Below are 18499 nucleotides of genomic sequence, written 5' to 3'. Positions count from 1 at the left end.
ATTTAATGCATAGCAATCGAGATATGAGCTGATGAAAAAAAAACGATTTTTTTTATAAAAAAAAGCTATATCTCTCTATAAAAAAATCAGAAATAAGTTCTGCCACTCTTATTTTAAAGAGGAACATTCCACCTTTTAATTTTGCTTAGATTTTCAATGATCCGCTGATGTTCGTAGCAAATAAATAAATTTGTATATAGGCAAAAAAAATTTGTTATGTTCATTTTTTAAGTAAAAAAAAACTTAATTCTAGTACAAACAATATTATCTTCACGTTACTTACAGCTTTTGTTATTACCTTAATTAAAATGGCGTCAAATTTTTTATTGTACGACTCTTTTTCGCTGAGATATAAAACTTTAAAGTTTGGCAAATTTCGTCTCAAGGTAGGCAAAAGTACGTGCCGGGTACTGTATGTCAATGGCAGGTATTTCTGCCTGAACGACCGTAATATAGTCTCTCAAGCTATGCACCGAATCCGAGCTCCGTCTGGGTTCACAGATCTCAAACCTAATGTTTTCATGGTCGAGGGCTATATTGTTTATCCATTCTTCTCTTTTCGATATTTTCGTTTTAAAACGTTTCCCGCAAACAAGGTATTTCATTGTTTTATCTTGAAGTGCTATTTACATGGCCCCTCTTGATAATACTTTTTAGATGTTAGTATGTCCCATCCTATTTTCTATTTATTCTTTGGTGCACGTTAGTCTGTACGCTGTCCTAGCAGTACACCCCTTGATTTCAAGATCTATTTCCGATATGTCTAGTATCATCCTAACTATTTCTGTGGGTGTACTCCTTAATACGAATCTATTCTCGAGATAACTTTTTCGATTGCTTTCCACCATTGCTATATAGATAAGCTTCGGTATCAGTACAGCTTTATAGATCTATAAAGCTTTTCAAGGTTCAAGCCTCCTAGCGTATCCTGATCGTCGCTCTATACTACATAAATATATTTAGTTCCTTTTTGTTCTGTAACTAGAGATACTTCATTCAATTCAGTTATTTATCTAGATATATACCTAGATGATTTACCCTTCTGCATACAGTATTTATTCCCCATAGAAACTAACTCGTTCATTTACCTTACTTTTGTGTTTCCTCCTTAAAATAACTATTTCTGTCTGGGTAGGGTGAATAGTCAGAGAGTTTCTTTGACACCGCCTTTTGGACAGTCATCAGTACTTTTTTCAAGAGTTTTGATAAGACTTTTTCAACTTTGCCCTTAACAGAGATAGCGAAATCATTAGCATACCCCTCTCCGATAATCCCCTCTCTGTCCAAAGTGCGTATTAACTCATCAACGACCACACAATATACGGAGAAGTGGAGACAACCCCCCTGTTTGTGGACATCCCTTATTGATTATAAGTAGTAGAATTTCTTCTTTCCATTAACATTGCACTTTTCTACTCAGTATTTCCCTAATTAATTTTCTGACGTTTCTAAGTAACCTCGAGCGGTATTGCTAAACGCTCCCTCCGTAAGTTCGTTTCCTCTTGGTTCGTTTTACCGATATTATTTAGCTTAGTGCGATCTAAAAACTTAAAGGTTGCTTTTCTGACACCTGTCAGAAGTCTATAGTTTTGGTTCTTGAGGATGGCTATCGATCGTTTAACTAGGCTCATAATCAGTACACCATCCGGTATCTGCTTAATCCATTTCGACCGAAAACGTCACTCTCAGTACACTGGTCTTCGAGTGCTCATAATTAATGTTACAGGCATAAAATAAATTGTAGGGGTCATATTCTGAAAGTTTAAGAGATGCTTTCTCCGACGATGCCACAACATTTTTGGAATCATTCAAGATACAGTATTCGTTGTACCATGCATCTTGTGACATAGTGTTCCGCACTTTAGATTGGAGGGTTGTTTTTTAGCCATCTGAGTATTTGAGTCATTCTTGTCTACTCTCCCGTAATTTAAGGTATCTGCTCCCTCGATTACCAGCTTCAGCACCTCTTCCAGTTCGAGTACCTCAGCAACACTAGACAACCTATTTTTAGAAATCCAGCTTGCCTGGATAAATCAACTCCCATTCTACTTGAGACCACCCAGCTGCACTGGAAAACCCGTTTATAGAGATCAAGCTTATCCGGGTAAACTTAGCTCGATCCAAAGCGTCAACAGATGAAACTTTTATGTCCCCCTACTTAAGGTTAAGCCTTCCGACCAATCTATCATAAGCATGTGTCAAGATCTTTCAACTTCTACAGGAGGAAAGTTTCTTTAAAGTCAAGACATTTTTTCTAATTTTACAATTTTTGATGTGGTAGAGAAAACAAAATTTATTATTTAAAAAAGTACCGTCCTTGAAAAATTTGTAACAGTTAGTATACTTTAGTTAGCAAGCGCATAGTAGCTCAATTAAACTTATTCAAGCTTGCTGAAAATTGTAGTATTCATAAATGTTAAAATTTTCAGTAAATGGCCGAGCCGAGGGTCGAAAATTCAAATACCAAGAGAAAGTGAACTACAAGTACAGATACAGAGTGGACGTGAGCGCGAATTTTGGCGATTCCGGCGGTAATGAAAGTGAATCACGACTATATCTGGAGGCGGACATGACGCTGCGATTTATGACGCCATGCGAGGGCTCGTTGCGCTTCGGCAATGTTAGTTTGAGCCACAAGCGCTCAAGCTTCGATAGTGAGTTCCCGGACCGCGCAAATACCATGTTCCAAGTCGGGTTAGAGCAGCATTTACTACGCTTCGCTTTCGATGACGGATTTGTACGCGAACTATGTCCCGTAGACTCAGAGGAGACCTGGGCGCTCAACATTAAGCGCGGCGCACTCTCCATGCTACAGAATACGATGCTGCGCTTCGACGTGGACCGTCGTCATGAAGAGCTCGACGTCAGTGGTGAGTTTAGAGTTGCTAGCCATCACCGATGCACGTGCCTGATGAACTGGTAAGTAATATAATGTTGAATATTCGCAGGAATCTGCGAAACCGAATATCGATTGCACGAGGCACGTAAGACCAGTCTAATCGTGCTCAAGAATAAGAATTTGGCGAGTTGCCGGCAAAGCGGTAAACACCTGTCGATCGTCCAGTCGCAGAGCTATCGCAGCCCGTTGTCGCGAACGCATGCACTCCGTCAACCACTACTCGATTCAGAAAGAGAGTGCGAGATCACCATTGACCACAACATCTACCAACATGTGCACTGCCGTGATCATCACAAGCTCAGACCATTGTCAAACGGGACTGGAGCGGGCGCCCGCGCGCAGGTATATTGCGAGTTGCACCTGCAAATTACGGTTCTGAAGTTGTAAAGCTTTGGGTCGTCACTGAGTTGTCTTGTGTTACAGGTAAGCGCGAGCTTAGACCTTATGGAAGAGCTCAATGAGAGCCCTTTCGCTGATGAGAACAAGGACGAGTTAGAGGGTTTCGTTCACTCAAAGCGTACCAACCTTCTTTATGACCATACTAAATCTTCGCGCACGATGTACGGCGAGCTCAGGACATCACGTGATCTTCTAAAGGCTATGTGTATATTAGGCACACCTCATGAGCTGCACCTCAACTTCTCTGAGACCTTTACTAAGTTCATACATTCAGCTCGCATGCTCGATTACAACGGTCTCTCACAGCTGTTCCAACGTGCTCAAACCGTTTGCAACTCTGCTAGGTATAACTCTCACGTTCTTTCTCATATGTAACTGCTGTTTTGCTCACGCGATACCGCTCTCTGCTATCATAGGTGCATTCCTATTGTCTCATCTTTTAAGGCTCAGATTTTTAAATTATCAACAAGGCTTATAATTCTGTAGTTCTTAAACGCGGGCGCTGAATTTACGACAGCTATCACAGACAATCGTTCAAAAAAACAGTGCGCCAAATATTTATAGTCAATTAGACTCTCTAGGTGACATTAGTTGAATTTAAATCAATAACATTTTCATTGATAAATATTTGTACGAATAAAGAAACCATAATAATTCATGCTTTATTATATTTTAGATATTTCTATATATAATTGTTATTTTTATCAAATTGCAAAAATTTTAAATATAACATTTTGTTATAGCACAAATATTTTTCCACTCGTTAAGAAGACCTTGCAAATATCAATAAATATTTTTAACAGAACAATCGAATATTTTTAACTGAATGGTTTCAATTCTTTACATATTTTTACATATATACTCTGACTTAGAGTTTAAGTGAATGCTTACGTAACCCCAGTGGCAAAACTTTAAGATTTTATACAAGCTTACCTTTGTTTGAATGGTAGGCTTGTATTTTTTGAGCAAAAATGTTTTGAGATCCATTTCTATGTTCATAAGCCTTGAAATAATGTTGCAGGAAGCATATAATAAGTGCACTGCCCTACATTGGTAGTAATGCAGCAGTGAACGTGATGAAAGATCTGATAATCAAACGTGCAGTAGATAAGGAAAAAGTAAACTTTTGGATAACGGCTTTTACGCTGATTCCGAGGCCGGATCGTCACACGATCTACGCGTTGGCACCGCTGCTTGATTTCGAGGCCAATATTTCCGAGGCCCAGTTCGTACTTAGTTACTCTGCAGTTGTACATACATACTGCGAAAATCACGGCTCGAGCTGTGCCAGTCTTGATCCCGTGCGAAAGCTCATCAACTTTCTAGAGGGCAATGTGGATAAGGGCTGTGTGCCGCGACCTCACGAGAGAAATGAGATAAAGCAGGTGAGATTTGTAAAGAGAGATCAATGAACTACTAAATACGTTTAACTACATTGTAGATGTGTGATTCTCTCAACAGACGTTGGAGGCACTAAAAGCCATAGGAAACGCTGGCCTAAAGAGCGAGACTTTGCTTGAAAAATTGCATAAATGTGTGACAGATGAAAGTGGATTTATACCGATGGAAGTGAAGCTCGCAGCTATCGAGGCCCACCGTCGGTTGCCATCATGTGAAAAATCGAGAGACCAATTCTTTCTTAAGCAATACCGAAACTTTAGCATTGACACGGAGATACGGATCGCCTCGTACTTGCAAGTGATGCGCTGTCCAGATTACAATATTATCAAGCTTATCAGGCGCACCCTCGAGGAAGAACAAGTAAACCAAGGTAATACATACATCGATTTGTAGCAACCACCGAGTAACGTAAGACGGTCTCTTGTCAATACTGTCGCCTAACATCTGATACTGCATTTGTGTATCTCTTCGCAGTGGGTTCGTTCGTGTGGAGTCATCTAAAAAACATGTTATCATCATCATCGCCGACACGAATTGAGATCCAGAGCTTGCTAAATGATCGAGACCTGGGCAACAAATTCAACAGCGACATGCGCAAGTTCTCCCGTAGCTACGAGAGCAGTTTCTTTTCCGAAGAGTACAATTTTGGGGCCAACTCGCAGACAAGTGTTGTGTTTTCACCCAAATCCTACATCCCACGAACTGCCTCCTTTAACTTCACCCTCGACCTATTCGGTGAATCGATTAATTTACTAGAGGTAAGTGTGCGCACTGAAGGCCTGGAATACTACGCAGAGGGTCTGTTCGGGCCACGAGGGCCCTTTAGCGGTGTCAAGGTGGCCGACCACTTTCGCCAGCTACTACGCCAGCTGCGCTCAGCATCCGAGAAATCTGGTGACAAGAAAGGGTCCGAAGGACCCGAGGAGCATTGGCAGCGAGTGCGCGCCATGCCCAATGTTATCGACAACGAATTCGAGCGGCCACGCATCAGTCTTAGCTACCGGTTGTTCGGTAACGAGCTTAAGTTCGCGACGTTCAACAGTGACCGCGAGATCCGCGATAACTTGGCCAGTCTTGACCCTTGGCGCACAGTTCAACAGATACTATCGGGCAAAGAAGTCATGCATTACGAAAATACAGCCATGTTCCTCGATTTGTCTTACGTGGTACCTACAAGCGCCGGACTACCCGTACGCCTCGATCTCTCCGGTTCAGCCGCTTGCAACATAAAGCTCTCGGGTATGCTTGATAGCCAAAAACTCATGAGTAACGGCGAACTTGGCCTTAATGCAAGCCTTATGCCTAGGTATATTTCAGACTAGATGTATATAGAATGATTATATAGAATGTTATATTCATTTTGAGATCATGACACGGCTAATTATTTCTTCTCTCTCAGTGTTAGTGTCGACGTCACCGGCACTATGGTAGTCGATGCCTTCTATAAGAGCGCTGGTCTCAAACTCAAGAGCAGCATGCACTCGGTCGGTGCGGTCGAGGCGGATTTACAGATCAAAAGCCTCAGACTCGCACGCCTTAACTGGAAAATACCTAGTCACAGGATGGAAGTGTTCTCGCTGACAACTGACGTCCTATTGATTAGGCTTAATGGCGCCGAATATAAAGAGCATCCGATCGGTATCCTGCTCCAAGCTAAGAATGTCACTACCCCGAAGCAGCATCCGTCAGTCATAAAAAACACCACCTGCAGTTGGTCTGCTCTCGACAGGTTAATCGGTTTGAAGCTCTGTGCTGATTATCAGTTTCCCAATGTCACTAAGGACGTGAATGGTTCCTACTTTGTACTCAACGGACCCACTAAATTCAAGTTATCTCTCATCAAGGCTGACCCTACGGCCAACAGTTACCTTTTGGAGTACAAATGGAAGCGAACCGAGGTAAATGCTACGACTGTTGCTTTTTTTTATTTGTTGCTTTTCTTGAAAGTTTATTTTATCACTCCTCATGATTATTCGATTAAGCCTATCGATACTTGTTCCTTTATTCTGCTTCTTTTTTCAGAATGAAAGTACAATTAGGCTAGCTTTTGATACTCCTGGCTCACAAATGCAACGAGAAATAAGTGCGATGATTTCCTTCGATGCTCTCAACAATAACGTGACAATGCTGCTTAAATCGAAGGGCAACTCTTTGATTGCTGAAGGTATCAAGTAAAAGAAATTATCCATAAATAAATAAATAAATAAATAAACAAATACATAGTTGTATTGAATATCCTTGCTCGATGATCATTCCATCGTCTCAGGCACATACAAAAGATCGGATGATGAGACTTTCATTGACATTGGCCTCGACAGCAATGGAACGAAGCACTTGGGAGCTAGTGTTGGATACACGAGGAAAAGAGCAAAATACGGATATACCTATTCACCTAAATTATTCTTGGCCATTAACAACGAACGAATAGTCAATCTCTCGGGTAGGTGCACATGATCTGCTTATTTATTTCTCTCTCTCCCTCTCTCTTTCTTTCTCTCTCTCTCTCTCTTTCTCTCTCTTTCTATCTATTTTTGAATAACTTATTACCAAAATTATATTACCGTATAGAAAATTATCATTACCGTAAAACAATGAAACATTGATTACAGAGGTAAACTAGTTACCTATACGAAAAATTAACAAATAATAAAAGAACAAAAGAAAATACAAATAATAAAAAAGAAGAAAACTTGATAATATGTGATTATTAACATTTCCTTAAAAGATCCACGCCTTTGACAATGTCCATATCCATCAGTTATTTGTATTTTTGCCTGTATTCAATTCTTAATTTTCACTATACGTACAGCCAGATTGATTCATATTAAGACTTTTTTATGTCTTTATCGAATTTCCTGCAAATTTTTATTGCATCTTATTGATGTCTGTTGGGCTAGTATTTTGTTAACATCTAGCATGAACATCTTATATCTAGTTATGCTACTTGAAGTGATATATTTCATTAATAAGTTTCTACGGTTCACTTTCACCGCTATTAATAGAAAATCCTTTTTTATTGAAGGTGGAAGTGAAAGGTTATTTATTTTTTTTATGCAGTACTTTTATAAGTTTACTTGGTATTTTTTGGATATTGCTAAGTTGTTAATATAAAAAAATAAGTGGTAATATTCTGAAATAAAGTACAATATATTACCTTTAATGCTTTTATATCCATAAAATTATTCATTTATGATATGACATTTATAATATATCTGATCTTAGTAATATAATCTACATAATGTTTTCATTTCATTCCAACACTATCCCTAAAAGTTTGTCACCCTCTATATCCATTTAAATTTGATGTTGATGTTCAGTTTCTTTCGGGTATTATCATGATGCACTCAATACTGATATATACTGTTTTCTGAAAATTAAGCGACAAACGGTCTAATCCCAGTTAATTGCTAACTTCAATTAGGTAGTTATTTATTTTAGTTTTAGTCCTCATCCAAGTGTTCTCAATACTAACAATTACAGTATCATCAACATAGAATGTAATTGGATTATCTAGAAATATCCATAGTAAATTATTGATGTATGTATAGCAATGGATCTAGGATGGCTTCTTGAAGAAAATCAAGTATATTAATCATAGTTGTATCATTGTTGCAGTTGTGAAACGAAATATATTGTTTTCTATCAGTTAAAGATCTCTCAAACAGATCATTTTTATTGCTCTAATTCCAAATCCATTTAATTTTTCCAGTAGAATCTCACGATTCATTGTATTAAAAGCATTGGTAATTTTATGTTTTTTGGCTTGCTGAATTCAAATCTCACCTACGTTAGTTTTCCATCACGTCACATTCAAGTACATTTAAAGGTCAAATGTTTATTTTTGTACAATAGAATGTTGGACTGCAGATTCAAAAATACCGGAAAATGCTACGTTTAGATATATTTTTTTTTATTTTTTAAGAGCTATTTTCAAGTTTATATTAAGGACAAATATTGCATACCAACAAAAGTAGTCTATGCTCCCCAATACTCATATATTTCATATCTTTCAACAAGCTTATATCAAGTACGTGTCGTTTGACCCCATCTTCTTTGGCTTAACGTTATCAGAAGGTCTACAGGAAATCGAATTAAAAACAACTACTATCCTAGTTTAAAATATTTTAATCTGCAAATTTGAAAGTCATTACGTTTATTTAAGCAGAAAACCCAATCGCGATCATTAAATTTAAATTAAAAATCAATATAAAATAGTGAGTTAGTGACTGACTCGGCGTACATTTCATTTTGTAGAATGTGTTAGATCTCGCAAAAAATCTAAGGATATAACATTTTTAATTACTATAAAATAAAATTCATAAACTTGTAAAATATCAACTCGTTGATTCTAAGTTTCCATATTCTGAAAGTCACAGTCTCGAGTATTGAATTTAAAACAATACAGAAAGTAGTGCACGATTAGTGTACAAGACAATTATGAAAAATTATTTCGTGTACTATTTTATGTTTTAAGTAATATATGGACTTTAAAAATCATATGTAGGATATGTCAAACAAATCAGATCAACTCGATCTAATGCTTTGGATAGAACCTTGTGACGGCAAAACTGATTAGTATTTTTATTTGTATAAAACAGTCGGCTATAACAAAAAGAATAGAAGCTCTGTAAAGTATCCTGACGTCCAGTCTGTAACTTCTCACGTTTTTGGCTGTCCATCATATGGATTTTTCAGAAAATAACAATCGGGATGAAAATTGCACTGAACTTGAAAAAGATGATTGCATACTGGATGAAAAAGTTACAACTACTTTGACTTACAAGGAGAGTGCCAACCTTGTGGGTCACGGATTTTGATGAAACGTTGTACACACCTTTTTTAGTCGAAAATATTGGATACGTGTCTCTCAGTTTCTCTGAATAGATTTTTCTTTGCCAATTATCCATATATATTCATTTTTCTCTCTTTAGCCGATGTAGCGGATACTATGTTATTCTTAAGGACTACAAAAAGTTATTTCCAAATGTATGATATATATTTTCGATGTATTTTTTTACGTAGAATACAATGGAGCAATTAGATTTATCATAAAACTTACCCTGTCAAGCGCTAAAAGCCAAAAACTGAATTTCTTAATGATTTTTAGTGGTTTTTTGCTTCTAGTTTTTGACAGAATAGGTTTTATTATAAATCTAATAGCACCATCGTATTCGACATTAAAACATGCATCGACAACATATATCATACTTTTGGAAATAACTTTTTGTAGACCTTAAGATAATACCCGATGTCCCTTGTCCGTTATCGACGAACATCGAAGACATTGATTTTACGCCAATCTCTCACGACAACTCAAAATTTTGTTCAAAACTTGTAATACGTGTTTTCAATGTTCGTCTCTATATAACTTAAGTAAGAATAGGAAAAAAGTATGGAAGCTTTAGCGATGAAAAGAATTTTCAAAACCGTTAAAATTATCATTATAATACGTTGTTTACGCTTCACAATGTAAATTATTCCAATTCATTAAAAATGAGGGTTTCTTCACGTTAGATAAACTAATAAATAAAACACTGATTCAATTCAATTATTTACAATTTATGTATATTTCTATTCTGAAAATCGATTTTTTCAGATTTGAAAGATATTGAATAGAACGCGAGATGTGCTGATATAACAAGCATCGGAAAATGTGCTTGATGAACGGCTTGAGTGGCCAACGCAACAATTGAATTAAAATCACCATGTCTCACGTTCTATTCAATATTTTCCAAATCTGTTGCTGCTTCCAAAATATTAAAGTATAAATAAGATTTTATGGTTACTTAAACAGTTAGTGTATGTGTGTTGTTCATACTTTTCCGCTTTGAGGGTGGCGCAGCGTAATCAAACATTACCACCCCTCTCTCTGGGCGCCAATAGGTTGGCATAGCCCACTGTCTTTCACTCCTTCGCTTTCAAACACATTGGAGATCCGGAAGTCAAGTTTGCTACGACATCCCTGACGCACACAGCGAGTCGGAACCTTTTTGATCTAAGGCGGCGACCTCCTCGAAAGGAGTACCGATCTTTTCACGGTTCGACGCTCAAGGAGAGCGGAACTAAAGGCTTGACCCTCGGTTTGGGCGCGACGGGACTCTAGTTGCCCCAACGTCTACCGCGTCGGAAGCACGCGGCATACAAATCTTACGAGATTTGCTTGACCTGGTACCACTACCCCGCAGAGGCCAACCCAAATTGGGATGTCAGAAGAAAGACTCAGCCAAGACAGCCAGAGGAAATTCCTAAGACGATCAACCAGCTAAGCCTCCCCTCCTGGGCTCGCGTTCGAAGATCATCCCACCCTGCGTTCCTGTATTAAGGGATTTCTCCCACGACTCACAGGTCCATCGCTTCGACGTACCGAGGCACGTCTTCCCATTGCGTTTCGGTCATCCCCGCTCATGCTGGTGGGTGTCCGTTATTCGAAAAGGTTGTGTCCTGATTTTTGCCCGAGTCTCGGATTTCGATTTCTATGGAAGGCTTTTATGACTCGCTGATATTGATCTCTGCTCTTTCGATTGATATTTTCTGACTTGGGTCAGGGGCGGGGTCTCGCCTAGCCGACAAGGCGACTCCCCAGGCAGTTTTCAATATTCGTGCCAGTCATGCCACTCATTCGAATCAATTTCCGAGATCCAGGCTCAAATCAGGTGTTTTAGCGTTCGAAATTAGCGTTCAAATTGTGTTTTCTCACACAAAGGTGTCGGGCCTTACTCCCGGAGCTCGAGGCAAAGAACTTTGGGTGGCTGCTATGACTACGTGCTGACGTACTGCTATGCCGCGACTCTTTACCCACAATAGTGGCACCTACTGATTGCTCGTCGATAGGGAGTAATTTCTTATCTACTCGAATTAAATTCGGATTGCCCGGACCATTGGTCCTCTGCAACTAGCTCCCGGAGCGGTCTCCCGTCTTCTAAAAGGGCGCGCGCTACCACAATCCCGAGAGATTTCCCCTCAAGTGAATCCCGGATTTTGGCTTTTCTGGGCTCGAGTTAAGCTCTTGGGGTGTGGTAGACTCCGCGATGAATGTTTGGGCGTTTACAAGCCGCACCTCACCACGTGTTGTCATGGTCCGTGTTATTTCTTTTATTTGGCCGATTGGCCTTTTGCCCTAGGGGCAAGCGTTGTATGTTTTGCCTACTGTTTCTTTACTGAAACAGCGTTTTCAGCCCCACCACGTGAAGGTACACACATCCGCACTTGTGATTGCAAGTTTTCGTTTAAATACACATTGCATTCACTTCGGGTCGACTAGCATTAGTTGTTTGTCGAGGGCAATCGGTGACGCATTTTGTACTTCAGCATTTGCATTTGCATATGCCCGTACAGGTAAGAGAAGTTTACGACATCCTCTCCCAAAACAACAAGTTATTTGTTTTAGAAGTCTCCACTCTCTGTTGAGGAAGACAATTACTGTCCGCCGATTTAACATAAGATTTTTGCACAAAGAGACCTGGCCAGCCTCGCGGCTGGCCATATGGTGCACTATGTGCATCATCTACAGTGCCGCTCACGCACTTTTACCCCCCCCCCCCCCACGGGCAAAATCAGTCTAACTTCAAAGTTTTATATCTATGGTACAAATTAACGTACAGAGACGCGCGTGGGTGCGTTTAAAAGGTCTTTTGGAGAGCTTTCAAATGATATGACTCACGGTTGCCATCGATTGTTTTTTTAAATTTTGCAACAATTATGCAAAATTGAAAATTCTGAAATTTTTTTATTATTTTTGACAATTAGCCAATTTTGGAAAAAAAATCGTACGAAAATTTAAAGTACACCATTTTTTAGCTATTACCAAGCCCTATCTGAATCACTCATCAAAAATTTATTTTCGTCAAATATGACGCGCGCACGGGCATTTTTTTCTGGAAGTGACAGTTTTTTTTCAACATTTTTTATCTCCGTCAAATTGTAACAATCGAAAAAAATTTATAGGAGAAAAAATGTTTGTTTTTTCACGTAGAATACTGCAATAATTTTTTTTTTGGTTTTTCGGAAAATTTTTTTTTTCGGTTTAAATTATTTTTCAAGGTCGAAAAAAAAAAGATTTTTTTTATGTAATTTACGATACTTGTTATGTAGTATTATTGAATGGGTGGAAAAAAATTTTTTTTTGTGGTTTCTCATCTTTTTAGCGTACCGACTGTGAGAAAAAAAAATTGAAAAAAAACCGAAAAAAAAAATTTTTCGAAAAACTAAAAAAAAAAAATTATTACAGTATTCTACGTGAAAAAACAAACATTTTTTCTCCTATAAATTTTTTTCGATTGTTACAATTTGACGGAGATAAAAAATGTTGAAAAAAACTGTCACTTCCAGGAAAAAATGCCCGTGCGCGCGTCATATTTGACGAAAATAAATTTTTGATGAGTGATTCAGGTAGGGCTTGGTAATAGCTAAAAAATGGTGTACTTTAAATTTTCGTACGATTTTTTTTCCAAAATTGGCTAATTGTCAAAAATAATAAAAAAATTTCAGAATTTTCAATTTTGCATAATTGTTGCAAAATTTAAAAAAACAATCGATGGCAACCGTGAGTCATATCATTTGAAAGCTCTCCAAAAGACCTTTCAAACGCACCCACGCGCGTCTCTGTACGTTAATTTCTACCAGAGATATAAAACTTTGAAGTTAGACTGATTTTGCCCGTGGGGGGGTAAAAGTGCATGAGCGGCACTGTATATTTTTGCTAAGCGGACCATAATCGAGCTTCCTGAGAGCGTCGTGATTGCAACCGCCGGTTACTTTGTGACGGAGAATCTCGGCTAGGCCGATCTCGTCCGTTTGGCTCTCGTAAATGTCCGTGCGCCGCGCCAGGCTGAGAGTGTGTACGTTTGGCACACACACTCATGCTTGGACCTTTTGTTTGCGAGGTGCTGAACACGGGCTGAGCTGACGACTGGAGCGACGCAGATGGCACAGAAGAGAGAGAGAGAGAGAGAGAGAGAGAGAGAGAGAGAGAGAGAGAGAGAGAGAGAGAGAGAGAGAGAGAGAGAGAGAGAGAGAGAGAGAGAGAGAGAGAGAGAGAGAGAGAGAGAGCTCGAATTGCGGATCGCCGCGGAAAATTCAGGGAGTCTCTGCTAAGCAATGAGCAGAGGAAGACGCGCGCGCGGATAAACCGAAAGATCACGGTTTTTCAAGTTGGCCTCGCGACCTCGCCGACGTTTTGTTCGTTTCGGAGACACGCCCGGTGCGCGGACGAGTAATAGAGCGTGAGGCTGGGTCGCGCCCAGCCGTGTCCCAAAAGATACCCGGCACCGGTGCGTGTGGGTAACCGGCGAGGTGCGCGGGTGAGCGCGCGAGGAATTTAACGTGCTGCAGCGCCGAGCAACGAGGAGGCGGCAGAAACAACGGCAACAGCAATTCCTGGGAGATACGGATTGAGGCAGCTATATTGTGGAGCAAGCGAGGAGACGAGCGAGAAGACAAATAGCGACGACAACAAGTATCAGCGAGACGGTCAGCGAGGAGCACACCAGTGACGTCACACTGAAGAGCGCTCTAGCCGTCAGAGAGGCTGAAGGTCGAGGTCGGTGCCGTATTTTTCTCTTGATTCTCTCTCTCTCTTGCATGTTTGGGCGTCAGTCTATGGTTGGTAGCACAGCAGACCTGCTGGCTACCCGTTAATCGCCTATCAGCGAAAAGTGTTTGTCAGGCATTTGTTATAATATCTAGTTTTTATAAGGGAATCGGCAGGCTGACCAGCCACCGATTCACCTTCGCGTTCGCGTTTCTTATTGTACCGCTCGTAGTGTGTAAGTTCGAGTTTGCCGTATTGTAATCGTTTGTTGACAATTAAAGACTAGCGTATTAATCCGCTGTTGTGTTTATTCGCCGCTGTATCACTCCTCATCCCGACTTCGAATCTGTGCGTTTAACGTGTTTATGCTCGACGCGTTATTCAGTCGTGGGAACGTCTTTTGCTTCCCGAATACCCGAATAAATAATTTGTGCGGACGGTCGCGAGCAACCCAGGCGGATACGGCCGGAATTCTCCGTTACAACTTAAACAATTAAATTGTTGATAACTAGTTACCTGTCCATTTTGTTGACAAGCTCCTCTCAAGATTTGTGAGAGCAAGTCAAAATATCTAAAAGCACACTTGGATTGTATTTTGTAGCCCCATCTGTCACTTTCACGAACGAAACTCGCACTGAATTCTATACTACTCTTTTTGTAAATTAAAATATGTCAAAAACCAAAAAACTTTTCAATAACTTTTAAATTTTAAAAAACAATAAATACATTTTTTTTCCAAATCTTTCAAACATATTCCACATATTCTGTTTTTTTCAATTAATCTGCACCTTTTCTTATGTTAAATATCATAGGAATCTGACATGAACCGTCGGACAAAAGTCCTTTCTTTTGCTACCAGACCGGTATCGTTGAATCGCCAATACAGGTGAAACCAACCGTAACTGTTATTATTTTGAATGTTAGAAATTTTTTAATACCAATTATGAGTGATAATTAATTATTATTATTCCGTCAATTTTATATTAGAAACAACCAAAAATTATCAAAAGTAAATTTGGTATGGTTTTCTATAATAAATTCAATATGTAACTAATAGTAACGGAAAAGTGATACTCGAAGATTATTTTGCACTTTGTGAAAGGTTTTTCAAAGATTTTTTACTCAAACAAATTACAGTATGTATTATAAATTATTCTTATATATCTAATATTAAAAAGTTGATAGATTTATTTAATTTTTATTTGTTTTTATTTTAGTATTCCATCAGGATTCCATGAAACGATTATAATTAACTATAATTGTTCGCGAAAATGACTGATCAATACAAAAATATTGAATTAAACTTAAAACTTTTCAGTTAGTATTTACAAGTTTGCCTGGAAACTTTTTAAAATATGAATTTGATGAAGAGTTCTCACAAGACCCATCAGAGCAAGCTTGCAAAATTGGTAATGATATGGCAGTAGTTCTATGCGACTATTTTGAAACATTGACTTTAAAAGATGTGGCAGGGAATTTCGGGGGGTTTGACCGCGCTCCGAGTTCTTCCGCCACAAGGCCTGTTTGGCTCTACCCCCGATTATTTAGGGCGCCAGACCGTCGGCTGATTACGGCGATCGTCGGGGGTAAGGCCAGTCGGGTTACGCGTATCCCGGTCTGCCTAACGGCGACTGCGCAGAGTGGGCAGATGGGGGGATACGCGTTGTATCCTAGCTTCAGGCCTTTGGTGTCCAACTTTCCTTCGATTTCTCCTCCTTAATTAGAGTACGCCGGCAGCTCAGATGATGACTCCTTAAGTCAGGTCGTGAGGACGTTCGAAATCGCGCGTATTTTACCTAACGAATAATCCGAAAATATAGCGAATTAATGAAACCCGTATGTAACCGCTCGCGGCTGAAAATCGCTAGCATGCAACAGGGGTAGGTTATCCAGTAAATTATATATATAAATATAAAGATAATTAATCGTTTTATTGATGCATTAAAATTTTTCACATACGAGGTCGGAATAAATATAGTCGGTAAAATTCTGAGTTTTCATTAATCCCTAAAAATGCAATTTAATCGGTTCCTAAAATGGCGGAAAGGTCAGCGCGAGTAACAAATCGCAATTTTCTTTTATAAGACCTAACGCTCAAATTCGGTTTGCGAAATGGCGGAAAGGTCAGCACAACTAATTAGTCAAAACAATTTAATTCAATTGAACCTACGTTTGTACTAAGTAACTAACGAAAGGTCAGCGCGAATACTAAATTGCAATTTTCCTTTATAAGACGAACACTTAATAAAAGTTGGCGAAAGGTCAGCGCGAACACTAAGTCGCGATTTTCTCTCGTAACCGAACACTTAATAGAAGTTGACAAAAGGTCAGCGCGAACACTAAGTCGCGATTTTCTCTCGTAACCGAACACTCAATTTAATTTTCACGGAATGGCGAACAGGTCAGCACGATCCGGTAGGCACCGGCGTCGACGGATCCACGCGTCGCGACGACCTACGGCACTGAACTATTGATCCCCGCACTCCGCGATTAATTAAAAATGAGCGGCATTTTGCCTACTTACGAATTTTCCTTGCGGTACTGGCAAACAAAATTGGCAACAGGGAGTCTAAGAGGCGTCTAGCGCTAAAGGTTCGACAGCGAAAAATTAGCTAACAGAGGCTCCTTCTCTCTAGATATCCAATGGCGAAATATCTGAGGCGTCTAGCGCTAATAATATGATAGTGAGATTAGCTGATAGAGAGAGGCTCCTTCCTTGCGGATATCCAGTGGCAAAATGGACGAGAATCGGCTTCTCGCGGTCAAAGATCGTTTTTCTTCTCCTCTTTCCGAGAAGAAATGTTATTATTGGTCGGTATGCTAATTCGGATATCGGTAGCGCCCTCCGAATTTTTATCATTGGTCCGTATGTAAATTAGAATAATACAGCGCCCTCCTTAACTCTCCTACTTTCGTCGTTATTTACTCTCTCTCACCCCCCACTAAGGTATCTATCATTAATTGTCGGAAAAGATCTACCCCTACTCTTATCTATTCGTCTATACGGACGGAAATCAAATTTTATTCTAATTTGCCTATTGGTCGTGACGTCACTAGCGAATTTTGTCAGATGTTCGAATTCGGTTAGTTAAATTATCATTTAAACCTAAAGGGGGTAGTTGTCGCTCGCCATCATAATAGGGGTGTCGGTCGCGTGCGAATTTTACAATTCGATATTTGTTTCGTGTTCATTCTTTTTCAATTTATAATTTAATTTTAATCTCAGAAATACGTATATAATATACGCCGTTTCATTTGTAGCGCCCTCATCTTCGCATTTACATATTATTCTATTATTTTATATCGTCTGTCTCGCTCGCTCTTGTTTCGTCTATTTCGCTCGCTCTGTCTCGCTCGCTCTGTCTCAGTCTGTCTCGCTCGCTCTTGTTTAGTCTGCTTCGCTCGCTCTCTCGCTCGCTCTGTCTCGCTCGCTCTGTCTCAGTCTGTCTCGCTCGCTCGCTCTCAGTCTATATCGGCGCTTCAAGATGGCCGCTCAGTTTCTCGCGCGTACGCCTCGTGTTCTTGCGCCGGTTGTTGGAGCGCCTCCTGGGGCGCTCCCGTGTCGGTTCTGTGGTGTTTTTCCGGGTGTTTGTGTGTGTGGTCGCTGATTTTCGTGTGTGTGGCGCTCAGGATGTCGCCGATGGTGTTCGGCAGCCCGACACAGCTGATTGCCGGCTGCCACTTCATCGGCGATTTTCTGCTCGCCCCAGGAGTGTCAGTGCCTCGTGAGTGTTCGTGTTGATGTCTGGGAGTGTAACGGGTCTGCATGCGTCATCAACATGCATCTCCGTTGCATTTCCCAGTCAGGTTTTGCATTTTTCTTTGCCGGCCGGCAACACGTGGTCGGAAGTGTCTGTGAGTGAGTGTGTGCGTGCACTCTCTTTTTTTTCTGTGGTGCGCTCCTTTTTTTTTCTGCTCTTTGAGCGTCCGTCGGATCGCGTTAGACAGTTTGCTTCATCCATATCTCCGGCGTGGTCGCTCGGACATAAAAAAGAATAATTGTTCGGTATAGGGCGCGTTTAACTCTATTTTAAACGACCGGTTACGGGACGGCAAGGGACGGGGATGGCCTTTTCTGAAGTGCTGCAAATAATGCAGCACTCAGGAGGCCTTGTAATGTACCGCATTACAAAGAGGAATTGATATTAGATGAAATTGACGAACTATATACAGATGCTGAATATGTAAATTTAATCAATACCAATCAATGTTCACCGGAAGAATTTTATATATTGGAAAATTTAGAAAGTCAAGAAGAAGGTGGGTTTGCA

General features: G+C 39.9%; 1 protein-coding gene across 1 annotated transcript in view; it reads left to right on the top strand.

Moving 5' to 3' along the window:
- Positions 1-18499, top strand: part of LOC131669586 (uncharacterized) — a 196390-nt gene that overhangs the window by 30010 nt on the left and 147881 nt on the right. The window contains exons 3-11 of the mRNA XM_058944607.1: positions 2430-2870; positions 2949-3241; positions 3323-3642; positions 4320-4683; positions 4760-5069; positions 5174-6005; positions 6099-6597; positions 6722-6863; positions 6966-7139. Coding sequence (XP_058800590.1) covers positions 2430-2870; positions 2949-3241; positions 3323-3642; positions 4320-4683; positions 4760-5069; positions 5174-6005; positions 6099-6597; positions 6722-6863; positions 6966-7139 — 3375 coding nt within the window. The remainder of the gene's footprint in view (positions 1-2429; positions 2871-2948; positions 3242-3322; positions 3643-4319; positions 4684-4759; positions 5070-5173; positions 6006-6098; positions 6598-6721; positions 6864-6965; positions 7140-18499) is intronic.

This window comes from Phymastichus coffea, unplaced genomic scaffold (assembly GCF_024137745.1).
Source record: "Phymastichus coffea isolate CEN01 unplaced genomic scaffold, Cenicafe_Pcof_1.1 PCOF00001, whole genome shotgun sequence".
In the NCBI taxonomy this organism is placed as follows: domain Eukaryota; kingdom Metazoa; phylum Arthropoda; class Insecta; order Hymenoptera; family Eulophidae; genus Phymastichus; species Phymastichus coffea.
This window is presented reverse-complemented; position numbering and strand designations above follow the sequence as displayed.